The 20,010-nt window shown below is 35.7% G+C and overlaps 1 protein-coding gene across 2 annotated transcripts in view; it reads right to left on the bottom strand.

Moving 5' to 3' along the window:
• Positions 1-267: 267 nt before the first annotated feature.
• The window catches only part of BRINP3 (BMP/retinoic acid inducible neural specific 3), a 181,722-nt gene continuing 161,979 nt past the window's right edge, over positions 268-20,010 (bottom strand). For both annotated transcript variants that reach the window (XM_042873983.1, XM_042873984.1), the window contains one exon: positions 268-1,384. In XM_042873983.1, coding sequence (XP_042729917.1) covers positions 268-1,384 — 1,117 coding nt within the window. The remainder of the gene's footprint in view (positions 1,385-20,010) is intronic.

A 20,010-nucleotide genomic window follows, 5' to 3' on the forward strand; every position in this document is an offset into this window, starting at 1 on the left:
ATATAAAATTACAAATGAAATTTATTGTAAAAAGTAGAATGTCTTCTAGACTGGTGTCAGTATTTATTTCATTCATAAACCAAAACTGCAGGTATAGTATATTCATTGTCAGCAAGTTCATGTGTGTAAATTGCCATCCAACAGTATTGACTGATATAAGACAGATATTGAAAAGACAATTTAAATTTACTCTTCCAAACATAAACTGTTCCACAAAAGCACTGTAAAAACTCCTTCAAGGTTTTGTGTTGTGCTTCACATTTATGGTTAACTACATAATTTGGTTGTGTCATAATCCACTGTGTTTGGCAATTTGGCATTAAATGCCTGCAAAGCAGATTGAATTCTCACCACTTCACTGGTAGACAGTTTGAGTCTATGACGGAGCAAGCAAGAGAAGAGGTCTAGACGACGTTGACCAGGTGGAGAGAGTTTATTTACACGATCACGTATCTCTAACAGCTGCAAAAGTGCGGAGTCCTGTGATCCCTGAGTATAGGGGTAGTCCAGCTGCAAAATCAAGTCTCTAATTGCTTCTGGGTCAAAGTGCATGCTGTAGCCAAACACTTGGATGTTATTGATTTTCATGTAGCCCAGATTTCTTGAGGGATCAATAAATTCCAGGGGTTCATAGTAGATGCTTTCGTTGCCATTTGGACCATTTGACTTTATTCGACTCCTCAAATAGATGTGTACTGTTTCAAAAAATGTCTTCCACTTGTTGCCCAGAGTCAGTGTCCAATTATAACACTGAAGGGGTAAGTCCAACTTAGTCCGCTCCCAGTCTGGGAAATTATTTTCATTCACAGGCATAAACCAGCTCTCAGAGTGGCTGCCCCCAAAAGGGTTGACATAAACAGCAAGAACAGGCTCTAAGGTGCTGTTTTTAGTTAGGCAGATTTGAAGAGAGAGGCCTAGTATCATATGGACCAGGCTAGACTTGTACTTGTTACTCTTAAGAGTAAGGAGCATTCGCTTGCGCCAAGAAGGATCAAACCAGTTGTTGAGGCGCATGTCATTGCTGATGAAAATTGCATGCACCTCAATTCTCCGATCTGTCTTCTGCAGTAAATACTTCATTTCCAGGTCCTGAAGGTCAGTCTCAAACCCAATGTAGTGCTCTGTTGATTCTGCCACTTCAGGCTTGCAAATCCCCTGGCTTAGCATGTATCCAGCATTACAGCTTCCACAGCGGGTACGATTGTCAGGAGCGCAGCTCAGACAAGCAGAGCCATCTCCAACTGTGCAGGGAAGGAACCCATGGCAGGCAACCTGGTCGTTAGGGCAGGTGCATGTGTGGGTCTCTTCAGAAAAGCTTCCGAGAAGGCCATTTTCGTTGCAGTAGAGAAAGGATTGGATGCGGTTGAGCCAATAGTTGGAGGATCTGCAATTTTAAAATAATGTATTTTAGCACAGAGACCTGAAAACAATAAATACTACCTTGCAATGTTTTTACCAGAAAGAGAAAGATGAAAGTGTTTTTAGTAACAGATTAAGGCACTATGAACATAACTGAAGTCAAATGACAGCATCTGCTGTCAAGTAAATACATGTATAAATTGCCTTTTAGCGATGCAAAACCACAAAAAAGAACTTTCCTTATAAACTTGCACAATAGGAACATTTGGATCATGTATTTTCTCTGCATCTCTGTCAAGAAAGCCTGTCAGAGTCATTTTTTCTGTACCTGTCTTCAGATTAACATCTTGAAATGCTATATAGTTGAAATTTCTTTTCCTCTTACTATTTGCACAGGGAGGTGCATGACTTTGTACCATCAAGCTGTTTTGTTATGAAGATTTTTGTAAGCCTGAAAGCCTTCTTGTTTCTAGTTGTAACTGCTTTGATTTACAGCTAGTGAGGAATGGAGTGACCAAAATACTTACCTGTAAGGGCAAGTAGGGCCTCACTAAAACAGATTCAGTCTTAATTCTTCAAATTAATTCCAATACAATAACATCATCATAGAATCACATAAAGGCTTGGGTTAGAAGGAACCTCGAAGATCACGTAGTTCCTACCACTGCCATAGGCATGGTTCCCATATCCCTATGAGAAGCTGGTGGTGACCACGCTGTGTTTACTTTTCATCTTCTGAGATGAAATTAAATGATTGTTTTAATGTTTTTCTTGTCAACTTATTTTAGTTTCACAAGAAACAACAGACACTGTGAGAACACACTGAAACCAGTAATTTAGTCTGATGAGGTACAATTGCTAGCAGAAAGGCATTGTAAGAAACACAGTTACATGGACTTGGACAAGTGTTATCTCCTTTCTTGTCTGTACTTTTCATTCCTTTTTAGTAATTCTCGCAGTGCAGAGCTTAAAGAACTTGTTTTTGCTGCTGCAGTCTGTTCTACCGTTGCCATGTGAAAAAAAAAACCACATAAAAATAAAAACCCGTGCAATCATTTTAGACTCTGGCGAACTCTATTTTCTGGTTTTGGGCTTTGGGGGTTCTTCTTTTTGGTTGGTTCTATGCTATTCCCAGCCCCTTTCATTTTTCTTTTGTACATTTTGTCTATTCGTACTTTTATGGAAGTATATACAATAAGACATATATATACAATAATACATGACTTAAATGCCTAAATAATTTGAGTCTCTGTGCTTAGTTGAAAGTTAAAATGAAGAAAAAATGCTTGGAAAGTTTACTACTTTCCTGAATAAAAACAGTGCATCCATTCTACAAAGAAATGCAATGTCACAACATAAATGTTACTCCAAAACTAAGTAGAATTTAAAACGAATAGATTTCCAAGGTAGAATCAAAGTTCCCAGGTACTGTGTCTGGCTCATTTTGACAGTAATCTATGCCCACAGAGTTTGCTCTGGCAGCTCAAAGTGCATTTTGGGTATGTTATTACCTCAATTCCTCTTATGTGTTGAACATGGCAGCCAGCCTATGTCTCCCATGGTCTGTCATATTATTGTTAGGCCTATAGTGCATGACAGCAGTCAAAACAGAGAAGACTACTGTGTGAAAAAGTGAAAAATAGCCTTCCAAAGGTTTCCTGTTGTAGCTTTATCCTAACTCAGAATCACAGAATGGCAGAGGTTAGAAGGGAACTCTGGAGGACATCTGATCAAACACTCCTGCTCAAATATGGACACTCAACACCTTATAGGTTCAAGTACCTATGTAATAACTGATACTTACTCAGATTCCAAAAGACGTTAGATGAATATAGAAAAATGCTTTTTTGAAGAAAACAAAAAACCAAAAAAATAAAACCTTTCCTTTAGATCTTTGTGTTATGCCATTTACTTCAGAGTACACTTCTTTAAGATCTTACCTTATTTTTATTTGTTATCTTGGACAGATAACTGGATGGATTTCAAGGATGTGTCTCTTTCATCTCCAGGTTTTCAGCTTTCTAACTGGATGTTAACACTGTTCATGGTTTAAGACTAGTTCATACTACATGACTACTGTATCAAGGCAGTGTGCTCATATGTCTAACAGCTCATGTTGCTCAGATTTGTAAGAGTGAATTTGAGCATCCTCTCCCACTTCTCTTGAAAGCAAAAGTGCTATGTCTTTGAAAAGTTATGTTATATATCAGTAGTACATTTCCAGAAATATATTTTAAAAATACTTAACAAAGACCAGCTCTGAGTGTGCAGTTATAAATTTGAATTCAGACCAGTAGAGGATAAACATGAGAAGACAATCTAAAGATTTTTTGTTTTTCACAAAGCACTGACCAAAGAGACTAAATCTGCTTGTATCACTCACAAAAAAACATCAGCCATGCTATGTAGTTTGTAGAACCTAAGGATACTCCTGCATTCTGCATTACATTTGCATTCTAGTCAGATAAATGCTCACTGTGCCTGAGATGCAAAGCTGAACAAAGTCATGCAATTGAATCAGTTTCTCAGCAGAGAAACTCGGATTTTGCATTGTGTTAGTATGGACAAGAAATTTCTGCATTCCTGCTGGCTTGGAGCCCAGGCAGAGATATTTTTCACCTACACAGTAGCTATGATTTTTGGAGTCTGATTTTAGATACTCTCTGATAGATTTGTGGGTAGTACTTTGTGGAGGTATATACTTGTCATTCGATAGGTTCTAGCAGTGGAAAATGGTCCTTGGTGATCAGAGGCTGCTCTGTGTGAGGAGGGTGGCACAGAGGGAAGGATAGATTGCAGCCACCTGCTCCCCATCCTTCTGTACTGCCTGGGGCAGGAGGAAGTAGATAAGTTGGGAGAGAAGGAGTGAAGTTGTGTCAGGAACTTCAAAAAAACTTTAATAAATCCTATCTCTAGACACACAGTTTTTAGAACTTTTTTCCTTATTAAAGATCTAGTCTACTGCTTCTGTTATCATTACCAGCAAAATGTTATAATGTTATTATTGTTATTATGTTCTGTTATTATGACCAAAAAAAAAAAAAAAGACACTTTTGTTCTTTTAATACTTAATGAGCCTGTCCTCCTTTTTCTACTAAGGGATAGAATGAGCAGTCTAAAAATCTTCATAAAGTTACACAGCTGAATGAAACTTTAGCTGCAAATTTATAACTTGAAATGTAGTTTTTAAAACAACTATATATTTGCTCAAGAGAAACAAGAATTTTAAGAGGGAGATACCTTTCTTTCCTAACTAAAATTCAAAACAACAACCTTCTAATACGTTTACTTTATTTTGATTTTGTTTACCTTGTTTTAACAGACAAAATTTCTAGAAGTTCTAGTTGCATTTTGCTCTGATCAGTTTACAAGCGGAAATTCTTTTTTTTTAAAAAAAATTGAAATTGAAATTTATTTGATCATTTTTTGTTTTGTATTGTTTTGTTTTTAATTTGTAATTAAGAAATACTACTGCTCTTTCTAAAGGTATTGCTTTTTCTCAAGTAAATTAAGAAAATTAAGTGACAATAAACAAAATGTCAGGAATACCTACTTTATGTGAGCCACTCACCCTTAATCGGAAGAATATTAAGAAGAAAACAGAAAACAATTTTAAACTGAAAGAGGGTAGATTTTTATTAGATATAAGGAAGCAAGTATCTCGTCAAAAGTTGTCGAGGCACTGCAACACGTTGCCCAGACAAGTTGTAGATGTTCCATCCCTGGAAATATTCAAGGCCTTTGAGCAATCTGAGGTGTCTCTGCCCATGGTAGGTGGTTGGACTAGATGAAGTTGAAAAATCATTTACAACCTAAATCATTCTATGATTTTTAAGTATCATGCCTTTTACAGCTTCATGATTTACAGTTCTGCCCTTCCTTAATGCCTATAGCCAATAGAAGCAAATTGAGTCTCTAATGCCTAAAAAAAAGACAAACTTCCTGAGTGATGTATAAGCCATTGACTCTTCCTGTCCCACTAGAAGATCTGGCTACTTTTTCTAATCCAATCTATGGTAACACCAGAATTTGAGGTACGCTGAGGTGTTTAATATCCTCCACAAGTTTGTCTGAAAACTTCCAACAGATAATTGACTACAGGTCAATAATTATGTCTATACTACACCACATAGTTAAAATAAGAAAATACTCAAAGAACATATATAAAAACATACCAGATATCTTTTTGGAATTTAATGGAATTCTATTGTTTTTTTTCTCTTCAAACTTACCATGGCCTCCAGCCAACAATAACATGTGGGAATAGTTTTTGAATCTTGGTGCACCTAGCATTAGACAAACAAAATCTCACTATCTTCTACATCATTATTTCATGAGACTTCCCTTTTCTACTACATCAGGTCTAATTATTCTTTAATTTTCCATATTAGATGACTCAACTAGTGCTTGATTGTTTAGCTGCTCTATGCAAATTTGTTGCTCCTAGTTCATGTTTTTCATTTTTTGCCATATTCAAAATCCGCTGCTTAGTCTGTCACCGGAAAGTAAGAAATATGAAAACTGAATCTGTCATAACTCTTCAATGCACCTTACCACTCTTCCATTTTTTGAAAGTTGGATTGATATCTATGGTCTACAGTAGTCACTAGGAAAAGGTCCTCTTCAGTTTCATAAGGTAGGATCTGAGTCTCTGACTTTAACCTCCCCAGATCTGTATCAATGACAATAATAGACTTTGCTCAAAATTGAGTGTACTTTTAGTTTTTCTCTTCACATTTACTAAGTTCTTAGTACATCACTCCAATTCTGTATACAGTCATGGTGTCCTTTTACCTTTAATTTGTTCTATTTAATCAGTTATAGTCTCAGTGTGCTAATGAAGGACTAATTAGAAAGCTAAGAAGCTACTTAATCTTAGCAGTTGCGGCTTGCATACGTAGACTAATAAATAAATGAATACAATGAGTATCTGGGGGAAGATTGAAAGGGCTCTCCAATTATCCTTTTAGTGAGACAGTAAATAATATTATTTGATTTGAGAAATTAAATTTACTGGCCTGATGTGCTTGTTTTTCAAACACTGAGCTGCAGAACTTTGCAGTTTCAAACAGAATGAAACAATAAAAGTATTCCTATTTCAATAAGCTTTAAATCAAAATCTGATGCCCAAAATATCCATGCTTTCATGATCATACAATATTATGTGATGTTATTATCAAAAGCTATTTTAGTGAATAGTAGACTTGATATCATAATTCTACTGTTGCATTAAAGTAATATTTAATTTAAAGAAAACAATCACTCATAGTATAGGATACCGCATATCATTATGATTAATTAGAGCTCCCTCAAAGTTTCTTAGAATTTCTCTGTAACTTTTTTTCTTGATTAATACAGAGTTGTGGAAATAAACCTTTCAAAATACAACGCAAAGTCACAAAAGAGCTGTTCAATTGAGGCTGAAATTTCTAACATAAATGTTACTGATTTCTTCCTAGCTAAATTACTGTCTTAATAGGAAATAGACCACCAACCTCCTGCTTATGCAGAGTACAGCACTGAGCTAGATAACCCATAAAAATCACAAACAACTGTAAATCTTTTAGTTATAATTATTCTAGGGTTTCAGTTTCATCCCTGGCAACAAAGAGTTTGTGATCACCTAAACCAACATATCTGTCTAATTATTTTGACCATCAATACAAAAAAGATGTCATCTTGTGTGACAATATTTCACAAATCTTTCATGATTTTAACAATTTGCAGGGAAAGAATTTCTATTTAATTATGATTTAATAACAGGCACAGCCAATTGAAGAAGTAAATTGCATTTTCTTAAATTTAACCCCTTTGATTAAAGAAGAAAATCAGGGTGTTGCTGGATGACCAAGATTTTTTGTGGCTAAACTTCCTGTTGCACAGAATGCAACAAAGAGTTGGCTACCATACACTGAGCTAAAATATTTGCAGGGCATGCCATCTCACATTTACACAACCACAGTAAAAAATAATATAATTCTACTGATGTTAAATCAGATTATTAGAGAATCCTTATTTGATAATAGAAATCTTAATTGTTTTTCTACATGAAGGAATTCTATCTGAAATTGCACTCCATTGCCTCTTTATGAAGTACTCTCTAATTCTTAATTCTAATGTGTCTAAAAAATATTTTCTATTTTTTTTCATCTGTGCAATAGCTTTACCTTTCAAAAAAAAAAAAAAAAAAAGACTTTTGGAACATTAGCAATTGGAAGTTAACATAAAAAACTTATGATAACTCTTATTCAACACAAAATAACATTTAACATAAGAACGAAGCAGTATGGTCATCTTATATAATAGCTATAGCAAGTACTTAATCATGATATGACACTTTTACCTCCCTCTCTGCCTCACTAAGTGCTTAACATCTGTTGTACATCAGATGGTTCAGTAGCAGATGATGAGTACTCAGTGAGGCAGATGCTATGTAAAAAAAAGTGAAGACAATTTAACAGGAAGTGTATAGGCATTAAAATACCCATTACCTATTTTCCCCTTCTCTGGAGATTGAGTCCAGTATAAATCTGTAAGACAGGAACATGAAAAGTAAAAGCCCTTACAAGTCTCTTTAAAATGTCCTATTCACGATCTTGTGGGATCTCTTCTCAGGAAGGACAAATAAGAATCAAAGTAGTGAGTTTCTTTGCTGAGGTTCATAACAGGAACATTAATTGTCACCAAATTTGTTAATGGTCTTTATGTGAATGTACTTTTCTTCTGGGAGTCAAACTACAGACCTGACAGTTGTCAGAAGGACAGCAAATGACTGAGTGTTTTTAGCTTATTCAGCCTCACAAAAAAAGCAGTACTATAAGCACTGCTCCAATAAACATGCCTGCAATTATTTGATTACAGCTCATGTTACAGATGTGTCGGTGAGACTCTCAGTGACAGCTGCAACTCTGGCTCAAAAAGATCATAAATGGGAGCAGTGCAGATGTTCTGAGTTCACACCTTGCAATTTCATAGCTGGCTCCACCTGAGCCAGACGTTTTATAGCTCTTCTAAAGGTCCACTCTAACTACATAGCTGATGATGAAAACAAGGCTTTTAAATACTGAATATTTATCTCAGAGCATCCTGGGGGGTGGAATAGGAGTACGATACTTTTCTGAATGTGCATAATGAAAAGAGTAGCTTCTAATTAGAAAGTAACCTTTGCTAAAATTCTGCAGTACTGTGCAGAAAGGGTAATAATTACATGTGAAAATTTGACAAAAATATTTATACCATATGCTAAACTTGTTTCCAAAAAGAGGATGTGGGAATTTAGAAAAATTTAATTTCATTTGAGACCTATCTATATTAACTACACTATGGGAAAAGATTTGAGGTACCAGGAGGATAATTCTACATTTAGCATTAATAACAACTGAATCTACTTTGATTTATTAAAGTAAAATGCCATCTTCTCAATTCTTAATCACATCTAAGAGTAATCTTTGCAGATCCCCCAGCTCTTGTGCCACCATTCTGCAGCTTTTGCTGATGCAGTAACTGGTACAGTATATTTTAAAAGCAATAATGCAAGTTAATTCTGAATTCCAATATAAGATGTAGAGGAAATAAGTTCCAATAGAAAAATTTATAGACCTCTCGCATCTTGTAGAACAAAACTGCCATGAGTTACATGATATTCCATGCAATAAAATATTTTGACATTGAAAAAATACTTCTAATCATTTAGATTAAGTTGATTGACCTTCAGCTGAGGAGAGGCAGCTGCTAGCTAAGCTCTCATAACATCTTATGAATATCTTATTAGATTCCTGTCATTGTTTTATTGATTAAACAAAGCCACATCCAACTTGATGATCACCTTAAAATTCCTGAAACTCTCCTTCTTACAAAGCAAAGCTTTTAGCAGTGACTTTTGAATGCTTTTTCTTTTGTTTCAAGTAAAAGGATGATTGTAACAACACAACTGGAAGTTGGAGTTTGATCTCTAATGCACGCATTAAGTTATTTAACTTTATAAAAATATTTAGAGCTTATTTTTTCTGGATATAAATGCTGTATTGTGCTTAATTTTTTAGAGGATCTTTCCAGCATGTTTTGTATTTATTCTCAAAAATTTGCAGGCTTAACTACAATAATGGTGCACCTGCTTTATTCTCGTAACAAAAAATTTCTAATCTGAAGCACCTCCAAGCAAATAATAGTCACATACAAATCATTTTAAGATACCATATCCAGTGTTTTTTGTCATGGCTATAATCATAATGACCACTGAGATAAGGTGGAATCAGAATTAAATTGCTTTGTAGTTCTATCTACTTATTAAAAAAGCTTCAAATCAGAGACAAGCTTTGAAAGCTTTTATTAAATGATGATCCATAGCCCATAAATACTGATTGATAGTACTACAGGGAGAAAGGAAATACCAGTCAAATGAATCAATTGTGTCAAAAAGCAGAATGAAGGAGGAATTAGAGGTGCTAGGAAAAATAACATTTCTAATGTGCAGGAGGAAGAAAGATGTTACAAAAATTATAATAATACAGAAGGTACAAAATCACGCTTGTTTCTTAGGGCCATTCATCTCTACATATGTGTTTACTTGTTTTTGCAGTGTTAGGTGGTTATAAAATTCATCCTAGGCCACAGATTATCCATTAATTCCTTGGGCTTTAACAGGCTTTACCAAATGCATATATTAAAATAAATTAAAAAAGAAAAGCTAACCTGAAAGTTTTAGTGATTTTTCTGATTGATAGGCATCTTTAAAACGCTAGAAAATAATTATTGAGTTTATTCTAACACCATCAATCTTCTCATGTTGAGAACAACAAAGAGGGTGTAAAATTGGACAAACTGCTAATAGGCTCCCCACTACTTTTACAGAGAAAAAGAAATAAGAACATAAGAACTTGATACTTCTATATCTGGAAACATACACATTGTAGAAGCTCATGCACTAGCATGAGACTGACCTAATGAGATGACAACAAAAGAAATATTCCTGTGCAGATATGAATGCTTAGATATTGAAAACAGTATGAGTAGTGTTGCTCTGCATCATTAGTTACAGCTTCACATTGTCACATCTCAAGCAATGGCAGGTCTGCTTTGTATTGAACTGTCTATAAGATAAATATAGAAATGAATAAATTAAATGGAAGAACCACTGATTTACAAAATTGAGGGAAAAATTAGATTTTGAAATCTAATTTCAAAATTATACCTAATTTCAAGTAAGTTGAAAGAGGAAAAGTAGTTAATTTAGGGGTAACATTGGATCTTAAGTTATACAGAGCAATGAAACAATTGCAATATAATTTTGAGGACAGAGGTTCCTCAGATTATGTTAATATGCTGACATAAACCTAATTTGAATACTTAATTTATGGAAGTGAGAAAGTAGGGGCTGCTAAAACCAACTGGATTCTCTTATCAACATGCATCCCAAGGCCTGATACTCAGTTGGAAGACAGCATAAGATGTAACTATAAATTCCACGTTACAATAAAAAGACCACAGAATTGCAGAATCACAGGGGTTGGAAAGGACAAGAGATCGTCGAGCCCACTCCCACAGCTAAAGCAGGTACCCTTCAACAAGTCACACAAGTAGATGTCCAGACTGCTCTTGAATATCTCTGTAGAATAAGACTCCACAACATCTCCAGGTAACGCTTTCCAGTGTTCCATCACCCGTACCATAAAGAATTTCTTCCTCATGTCAGTATGGGTCTTTCTATGTACAAGTTTTAGGCCATTACTCCTTGTCCTATCACTGCACACCATCAAGAAGAGCCTGGCCTCATCCATTTGCCTCCCACCGCCCTTTATATATTCATCTACATTTATCAGGTCCCCTCTCAGTCTTTCCCAAGCTGAACAGACCCAGGTACTCAGCCGTTCCTCATATGCGAGATGGCCCTCTATTATCTCTGTGACCCTCCACTCAACTACTTCTAGGAGATCCCTGTCTTTTTTGAACTGGGGAGACCAGAATTGGACACCGTAGTCTAAATGTAGCCTCACCAGTGCAGAGTAGAGGGACCATGTTCTTTTAATTGTACTTCAGGATACCATTGGCCCTCTTGGCAACAGGGGCATACTGATGGCTAATGGCCAACCTGTTGTCTACCAGGACCCCCATGTTCTTCTCTGCAGAGCTCATCTCCAGCAGATCATCTCCTAACCTGTACTGATGCATGTGGTTATTCCTCCCCCTGTACAAGACTCTATGCTTGCTTTTGTTAAACCTCATCAGCTTCTTCTCTGCCCAGCTCTCCAGTCTTTCCAGGTCTCATTGAATGGCAGCACAGCTTTCTGGTGTGTCAGCCACTCCTGCCAGCTTTGTATAACCAACAAACTTGCTGAGAGTGGACTCTATCCCTTCATTCAGGTTGTTGATGAAGAGCTTGAACAAGACTGCTAGTTACAGGTCTCCAACCATCTCTGCACCACCAATGATCACAATCTGAGTTCTGCCAGTCAGCCAGTTCTTAACCCACCTCACTGTCCACTCATCTATCCCATGCTTCTGAAGTTTCATTACAAGGATGTTGTGGGAGATGATGTCAAACACCTTGCTGAAATCAAGAATGCAGTATCCATTGCTCTCCCCTAATCTACCCAGCCAGTTATGACATCATAGAAGGCTATCAGTTGATCAAGCACGATTTTCCATTGGTCAATCCGTGTTGACTACTCCTGATAACCTTCTTCTCTTTCAATTGTTTGGACACTATATCCAGAACAAGTTGTTCTGTCACCTTTCCAGGGACAAAGGTGAGAGAACTGGCTTGTAATTTCCTTAATCCTCCTTCTTGACCTTTTGAAGACTGAAGAGACGTTGGCTATCCTCGAGTCTTCAGGCACCTCTCCTATTTGCTAAGACCTTTCAAACATGAACGAGAAATTTACCAGCAGATCTAGTTCAAATTGAAAACTCTGAAATTCTAGAATAAAAAGTAGCCTTGAATGAAAATTCTTGAGATGTAGTGCAGCAGATCTGTCATGGTTCTATGTTTTTTGCTTTTGTTTTTTTTGTTTTTGGGTTTCAGTATTCCACATCAAAACATCATGTAGTGTACGGGGCATTAAAGTGTCACTGCCCCAATCCCAGCTACCTATCCCTGTACATTACAGAAGTCACGGGATCTGGCCCTTCCGGGTGGGGGGGCGCTCTCTTGCTGCCTGGCAGTGGGTGCTGGAGGGTGCTTTCCTGGCCGTTCCAAGCTTTTCAGGTTTGAATCGGTCCCGGGAACTCTCTCTCTCTCATCTTGTCTGATTTATTAATCTCAATTGCAATTAAATTGTATCTATTGTGTTATCTTATATTCCGATATTATAGTAAAATAAGTTTTCCTCCATAGATTGTTGCCGCTGTTCTTTTCCTCCCTTCCTTCCTTCCCATTTTGTGGGACTGGGGTGGGGGGGGGGAGGGCAGAGGCCTGTCGCCCCTGTCACGGACATAGATTGATCTGGTCTAATCCGTGACAAGATCACAAAGAAATGTGTCACAGTGCTTTGCTGTATGTTTTAATGCATTTATTATAAGAGGAAGCAGAAGCCATGTTCTTATAGCCTTATTCAAAACATGAATACAACAGAAAGTTAAGAGACAGAAGATCATTTTGGAACTGGAAGTTTTCAGGTAGTTGCTGAGGTAAATAAAAGTAATGTGAAAAGGTAATTGATGAAGTGTCTCTAAACCACACTAAAGACAAACTAAAGTAAAGCAAAAAGCTTGTATTGATAAAAACATCCAAAGTTATAGTAGCAGTGAGGGGTAGAATTGAGTATGAGAAGAGATTTAGTGGCAGAAATATCATGCTTCTATTGAGTGGTTTTCTGGAATCGAGTCCCTCTAATACAAGCAAAACTGACCACGGTAATAGACAGTAACAGAAAACAAGACCATTATAACACCTGCAGAACTAATACAAGATAATTACAGTATCCTGATTTCATACTGACTACATATTCTATTCCTAGTTTCGGTGTTCTTATTCCCAGATACAAATACTTGAAAATAAAATAAAATCAATAAATAAATAGAAATTCTCTTTTCATTCCTGCAATACTAGTTATAGCTATAATTATGGAGATAGGCTTAGAGAAAATCTGAGTGCTGGTACTTGCTTACCACCTTTCTGTATGAACATGATTATGCTCTACACATATTGCTCTTCTCCTTTGACGGTGATCTTAGTTTTTTTGGCACTCTTTGCCTATTTGAATTATAAATTTGGGTGTTTATAGATGGTACTCTAATATAAAGAGCAATAATCTGTCACTTTTTTTCTCTTATGTAGAACTGGAGTTATTACACCAAATCAAGAATTTCCTGCTGAAGAGTAATGATTTTAATTAAAGAATAGAAAACTCAATTCTGTATCCATACCTCATATATTATATATTAAAAAAAAAAAAAACAAACAGAGTTTAGTGCGCTTTTTTCCCTCACGTTCTAATAATAATTGAAAACAAAATAAATTTATTTAAGCAACCCCTCAGTTTTAGTGTAGGCACAAAATATTTTATAGAAGAAGAGATGTTGTTTTTTTGTATCTGTCATTATATGCTCTGCAAATGTAGTATCATGCTGGCTTTAAACAAATTATTTATGTATTTCATATGATAATGCATAATTCCTGCAGAAAGATATCACTGCTGTATTAATGTAAATGGCCATACATTGCATGCATATATATTATAGTTATAACATAGAAATTATGTATTACATATATAATGCATATTATGCAATAAGATATTATATAATATGAAATAGAAGACAGTAATAATAATGATTATAAGTAAATTTCAAGTAACTATACATTAACCTTCTTTTTCTGTATTGAAAACTAAAAAGAATACTGACATGCGATGTCCTGAATGAATTGTTGTTTCCTCAGAATTTATTCTGACAGAACAAAATCATTATAAATACTTGTTGCACATCCTACTATAACTCCTGTGCAATAGTTTGTAACTCTGTCAAAAATTATTAGGGCAGTGTTCAGCGCCCTAAGCCTGTTGGTGTTCAAGAAACACCCTTATGGAACCAGGAGTTAAACTTAAGATTCCACACAGGTCTTTGTCAATGCTTTTTTTTTTTTTTTTTTCTAAGATTCTTTGGTTTTATTTGTTTTACAAAACATGAGTGGATCAATCTTTTTTGTTCATTGTATTTTGTGCACCAGCATGTTGGCAGTCAAAGAAAATCATGTATGTGGGACTTTTTAATAACCTCCTCCTGAGAGGAAAAGTAATCAACCATAAATCATAATCTGAAGGGACAACTTTTGATGAAAGAAGAATGTATTACTTCTACTAAACTGTATATAATGTTTCTAGATACTCAATCTCATTCTGTTGAGTTGATCTCTACTCATTATTATGTGTTTTATTTACCATAATATCAAAGGGGAGGAAGAAAATGTCCCCATTCAGAAGAGCTTCCTTAACACTGTGCAATCTTTATCCAAGTGAATATGGTCCAATTCATTTTAGGGCCTTTTGATTTCCTGCTTGATAAAATTAACGTTTCTAGTTAAAGGGATACAGAACTCCAGAGAAACCACATGTACTACATGCTTATGTATAGCCATTAAATGGGGTTTGGAATATAGAATTGTACTGAAATACAGCAGCTTTCTTACTTCTAGAGAGCTACCTGCACAGATACTGATGCAAAAGCTGCAGAAAAACGCAGTGCTGTTCTTAGTTATCAGGGAAGAAAATGCTACTTATGGCAACTTACTTTTGATGCATTTGTAATTGGCATCTTGGAACTTACATGCAGAGTAAAGAGCTGGTTTTTACCTTGTAAAAAATTGGACAAGTCCTGCAGCTCAAGATCCTTGCACTTTTAACTAGTTAAGCTCAAGAAAGTTCATCGAATTTTAAGATTGTTTGTGTAACAAATAATTTCATAGGGATAGTTTTAAAATGTTTGATTAGTAGAATGCTAGCACTACCAAGATATCTCAAAAAGTTTTCCATCTATACTTCTCAGCACCCTATAAATGTTTCTCTATCTTCTATTTTGTTAATAATGAAAGTGACAACAGAAAAAAAAAAAAAAACACAAAGACACTATCAGTAGAGAAAATGACTGTCTTCCTCAAGAGGCAGTGTGTTGAAGAGTTTTCAACCTAAGTAGACTAAAAGAAAAAGAAATGGGGTGTAGGATGTACTCGGAAAGGTTTTAGAGATGTAGTGAGAGAATGATGAGGACTGGAGGTGGATAACTGCAGAACTAGATGAAGTGCAAGACTGGAGCTTTAATATTCCTTCTATCTTGCCATGGACTTCTTCCTTTGCAAAGTAAATACCACTGAACAGCAAGGAATAGACACAAAAATAGCCCAAATGTCCTCAGTTGTACATATCACCCATTACTTCTACTGTTTATCCAATACAGTCTGTCTACATGCACATCCAAGTTTCCCTTATTTGCATGTTGGTAGATAAGGCAACAGCACTTATATTAAAGGACCATTTACAGTTGTAGAGAGGGTCTGCTTGGATCTCTTTCAGACTGCTTACTATGGGACTTCCATTCAATGCATTAATGCCTTTTCCCATGTTCCTAGCTGCTACCATTCCATGCTTCTTTTGATTGACAGCAAAGGCAAGCAGACTTGCCACTGGGAAAGTAAACGGGGCACTAACAGAAACACTCTCAACTTGATGAGTAATTACACTGCCTCTGCAACACAATCAGTCTCTGCTGACAAAAGGATTGAGAAGCTCAAATCCACACATAATCCAGTGATTTTTACAAGGCTCCTTGCAGCTAGAGCTGATATTTGCAGAAAGTTTAAGAAAAATTGTCCCTGCTCAAATTTTGTCTATTTGGCTGTTTTTTGACATTAACTCTATGCAGTCAAACACTCAGTAATAGAAAGACAAACTGCAGATGGTATAAGTAATGAAAATTAATATTAGATTTATATCTGTCTGGCAGGAGTTTAACAATCAGTGCTGCTTTCTGCAATGTCATTGTCAAGCATTACTATTAGCTTATTAAATGCATATTACTTTCTTGGTCTATTTACCTCTCTGGACTCACTCAGAAAATGATGGCTTTGGGAAAAAGGCTCCCTTTACCTACAGAGCACTCATGATCAACGACTTACAAATTTTTAATACCAGCTTAAAGCCCTGTGAGAAATTGCATACCTGACTAGAGGCTGAAACTAAGTGATATAATCTTAGAAGTATTATTTGTACTTGCAGATTATCCATATTTATTAAAATGTAACTCTTCAGAATCATTGCAATGCCACTTAGCAGGTTCCACTGACTGTTTTTATTTTCTATGAAAAACCATTTCAATTGTTCTTCACATAGGACATTTTACATGAGCTACCTGTCTACATAGGAGTGCTTGAACTCTTAAATAAGATATCTGCATCCTTCGCTCCAGAAACAAAAGAATTAGGTGTTGTAGGACTATTTAAATTCTCAGGATCAGGTGACTGAGTGAGAAAACTTGAAACTTCAAAAGCAATGCATAATCTCCAGAGTATCTTAGTATAAACTGCAGTTTTCAGGATTGCAAGAATTTCCTAGCCACCATATGAAGGCAATATTAGGGCAAAAATAACCGTTATAGAGAGAAGAATGGCTGTTCATCTCAGCATCTCAGTTGCCTTGGGAAGAAGCTTTGCTTACCTTACAGTTATTCTTTTTTATGCAGACTGATCTTTTTTTCCTACTTATACTACTTAAAATGTCCTACTGAGCTTAAAGTGGCTGTCAAGCAGGCTTTATAGACACTTTGAATTTTGAGCATTTTTATATGGCTTATAGGTGTGTTTTTTGTTGTTTTGTTTTTTTTTTCTCAATTCACAATGTGTACCATGAAAAAATGACCACGCTTTGTTAGTCAGCTTGTATTCAGATCATGCTGTTTAGCACTTAAAGCGTATCCACACTTGAACAAGTTTAAAAGCAATGTCTGTAATGTAATGCCATTATGCAATCTTCAGCATGCATCTCCACCCCAAATCAAGGTGCATATCCTTAAGGTAATCCTAAAGCCAGGCATGATTTCCAAGTGCAACAACAGAAGGCAAAAACCAGTAATGCTGATTGATTCCTGACAGCCTGCTAGGTAGCTGATCCCCATGCCCTTTGCTAAAGCATGAATCATTATTTATAGACAGGGAAGCTACAATTTAGGGACAGAACTACCAAATTTCAGACAAAATGGAATCAAGATGAAGGACAGATGAACAAAAAAGGAAAATGCCCTCTCCAAAAGCTTCGATTTGACAGTGTTGTATCAAAATAAAATATTATCTTTTATGAGCTTTCATAATGTTCTGTGGAAAATTACTGTATTTACAATATCAGTAAGCATTCTTTTTTCTTCTTGATCTTTTGTTTTCTGTTTGTTTGCCATTCACGTGCTATTTCTTTCAAACACAGTTATAATATGTTACATAAATACAGAGTTAATTATGACCCACTTAAGCATAACAGTGATGAGGTCTTCCTTTTGAATATCAGCTGAACATTGCTAATCAACAAAAGATTATCCATAAGCTTTTTTTTCCAGGGAAACACTGCAAATACTGAGAAATATGTTTCACTTCCATTGCTTTAAGTCTAGCTGTACACTCAGTACAAAAATGAAGTAGTTTCCTTTTCTGGAGGGAGGGTGGAAACAGTATGTTGTCCTTGGTTTAGATGGAAGGGCCAGATTTTAATCCATCCGAAATTTTTACCAATAAGAAATGATAGATGGATAAGGCTTTCTGCCTCCGAAGTCTAGTCTACCATGGATCCAAAGATATCTCCAAGTGTCGCATGATGCCACATAATGAAGTCAGACCTACCACTTCATTATAAGTTTCATCCCCTTGCCTTTCCTTATCAACTGCCAACATTACAAAAACAACAAAAGAAAAGAAAGCAACTGACGCTCACAAATGAAAAAATTTAAATGCCCCTCGACCAAGGATTTCTCTGTATTGCATAAATGCACTGAGGGTGTCACCTTTTATCTGCCTTCTCCTGCAGCCAGTGCTTTCATTTGCACTGAATGGCTCATGAATGGCTCAAATTTCAGACTGTTTCAGACTGCGTTGAGTAATGTTGTATATATTAGTCATATATTAGCAAGCTTTCAGAATCTTTTAGACAGTGGCCTTTGAGCTCATCTTTAGAAATAAGCAGCTCCTCTAATCACGTTCCACTACAACAGAAGTGATTTGTGAAATGGTTGTTTCAGACACTTCTCATGATTCTCCTGTTTTACAGCCAGAGCTGAGCAGGCTCTGAGCAGTGAATCTAATTTAGTGCATGAGCAGCACCTGTTGTGTTCAGAACGACAATAACTTACAAATAATTTTTTAGAGGAGTATGCATACTACATTTACAGGCGTAGGAAGTCCTTCCCAATTAAAAACAGATTGTCTTTAATAGAATCTATAAATGTGAACTAGAATATCTGTGTTATTTTCTTTTGCAAGATTTTTTTCTCCTTTGCAGCAAATTTACCCCAACTGTTTCTCCTTTATTGTCCTGATAAGATAGCAAATTCCATTTCCTGCCATCTGTTGCTAAATTTGCAATTTTCTACAAGATCAGTATGTATGTGTAGGGTTTTTCCTGTTTTTTTTTTTTTTTTTTTTTTTAAGAGAACTTCCTATAGATAAGCAAAATGATTGTTCTATTTTTTACTTAGTAAACCCTATTTGATGGCTTGATTAAAAAAAAATGCTGAAGATCTGCTCCTACGTTTTAAGGAGATTTGCTGGTTAGAAAAAAAAAAAAATCCAATTTCATTCGCCTCCTGAAAAGAGCAATCTATTTCTTTTCAGATGTTATCATTTCTAAAGCTTGTTTCTTTATTCAACTTGAAAATGCTCAATTGCATTCACTATTAACTGTCCATAGAACCACAGAATCATAGAAAGGCTTGCGCTGGAAAGACTTTTAAGATCATCTAGTTCCTACTATGCCCCTGCTATGGTTATTATCAATTGACCATTCCTTCAAATAGCAGAACAAAACAAAACAAACAAACAAACAAAAAATAGAGGGTATACTGGTCACTACTTTGCTGAAGCACTGTTACAGTTACTATGATCCTTGTGGAGTTACGTTTGCTGTTTCTGTTTTTTTTTATTCCTAAATCTCCACATGAATATTTGAAATTGCTTGTTGCTTTTTGAATGCTGAAACAAGTGTATGTCTCTCTAAGAGGATAATATGAACAGAAAGTTTAAAGGAGAAGGCAGAAAGAGGGAACAACAGTGAATGAAAATAAAATAGCCAAAATAATCCTAAAAGGAGAGAAAAAAAACCCATAGTCATATATAGGCACAGGGAAGTTCTCAAATATGTTTGCGCAAAATGAGTTAGTAGATGAGATGGTAAGGACAAATCTTCACAATTATTTTCTACTTCTGGAACTTCCAGTGATTATGATTTCTCATTGTGGGCCTCAGAATGAAACAATCTTGTCTGGTTTCGTCTGCATGTTGCATGTTTTCCCACTCAGCTTTTGAAAAAAGCAAAACTTATATAGCATTATTGCCCATCAGTTCTATCTTTTGTTCCTCTGTTGCCAACAACTCTTAGAATTGTTGAGCTAATATCAATATTTGACAAAAGAACAGAAATACAAAAAAAAAAAAAAAAAAAAAAAAAAAAGAGTTTCTTTGTGTTTTAT

The sequence above is a fragment of the Lagopus leucura genome, unplaced genomic scaffold (assembly GCF_019238085.1).
Source record: "Lagopus leucura isolate 7727_CA_CO unplaced genomic scaffold, USGS_WTPT01 Super-Scaffold_100009, whole genome shotgun sequence".
NCBI classification, from domain to species: Eukaryota; Metazoa; Chordata; class Aves; order Galliformes; family Phasianidae; genus Lagopus; species Lagopus leucura.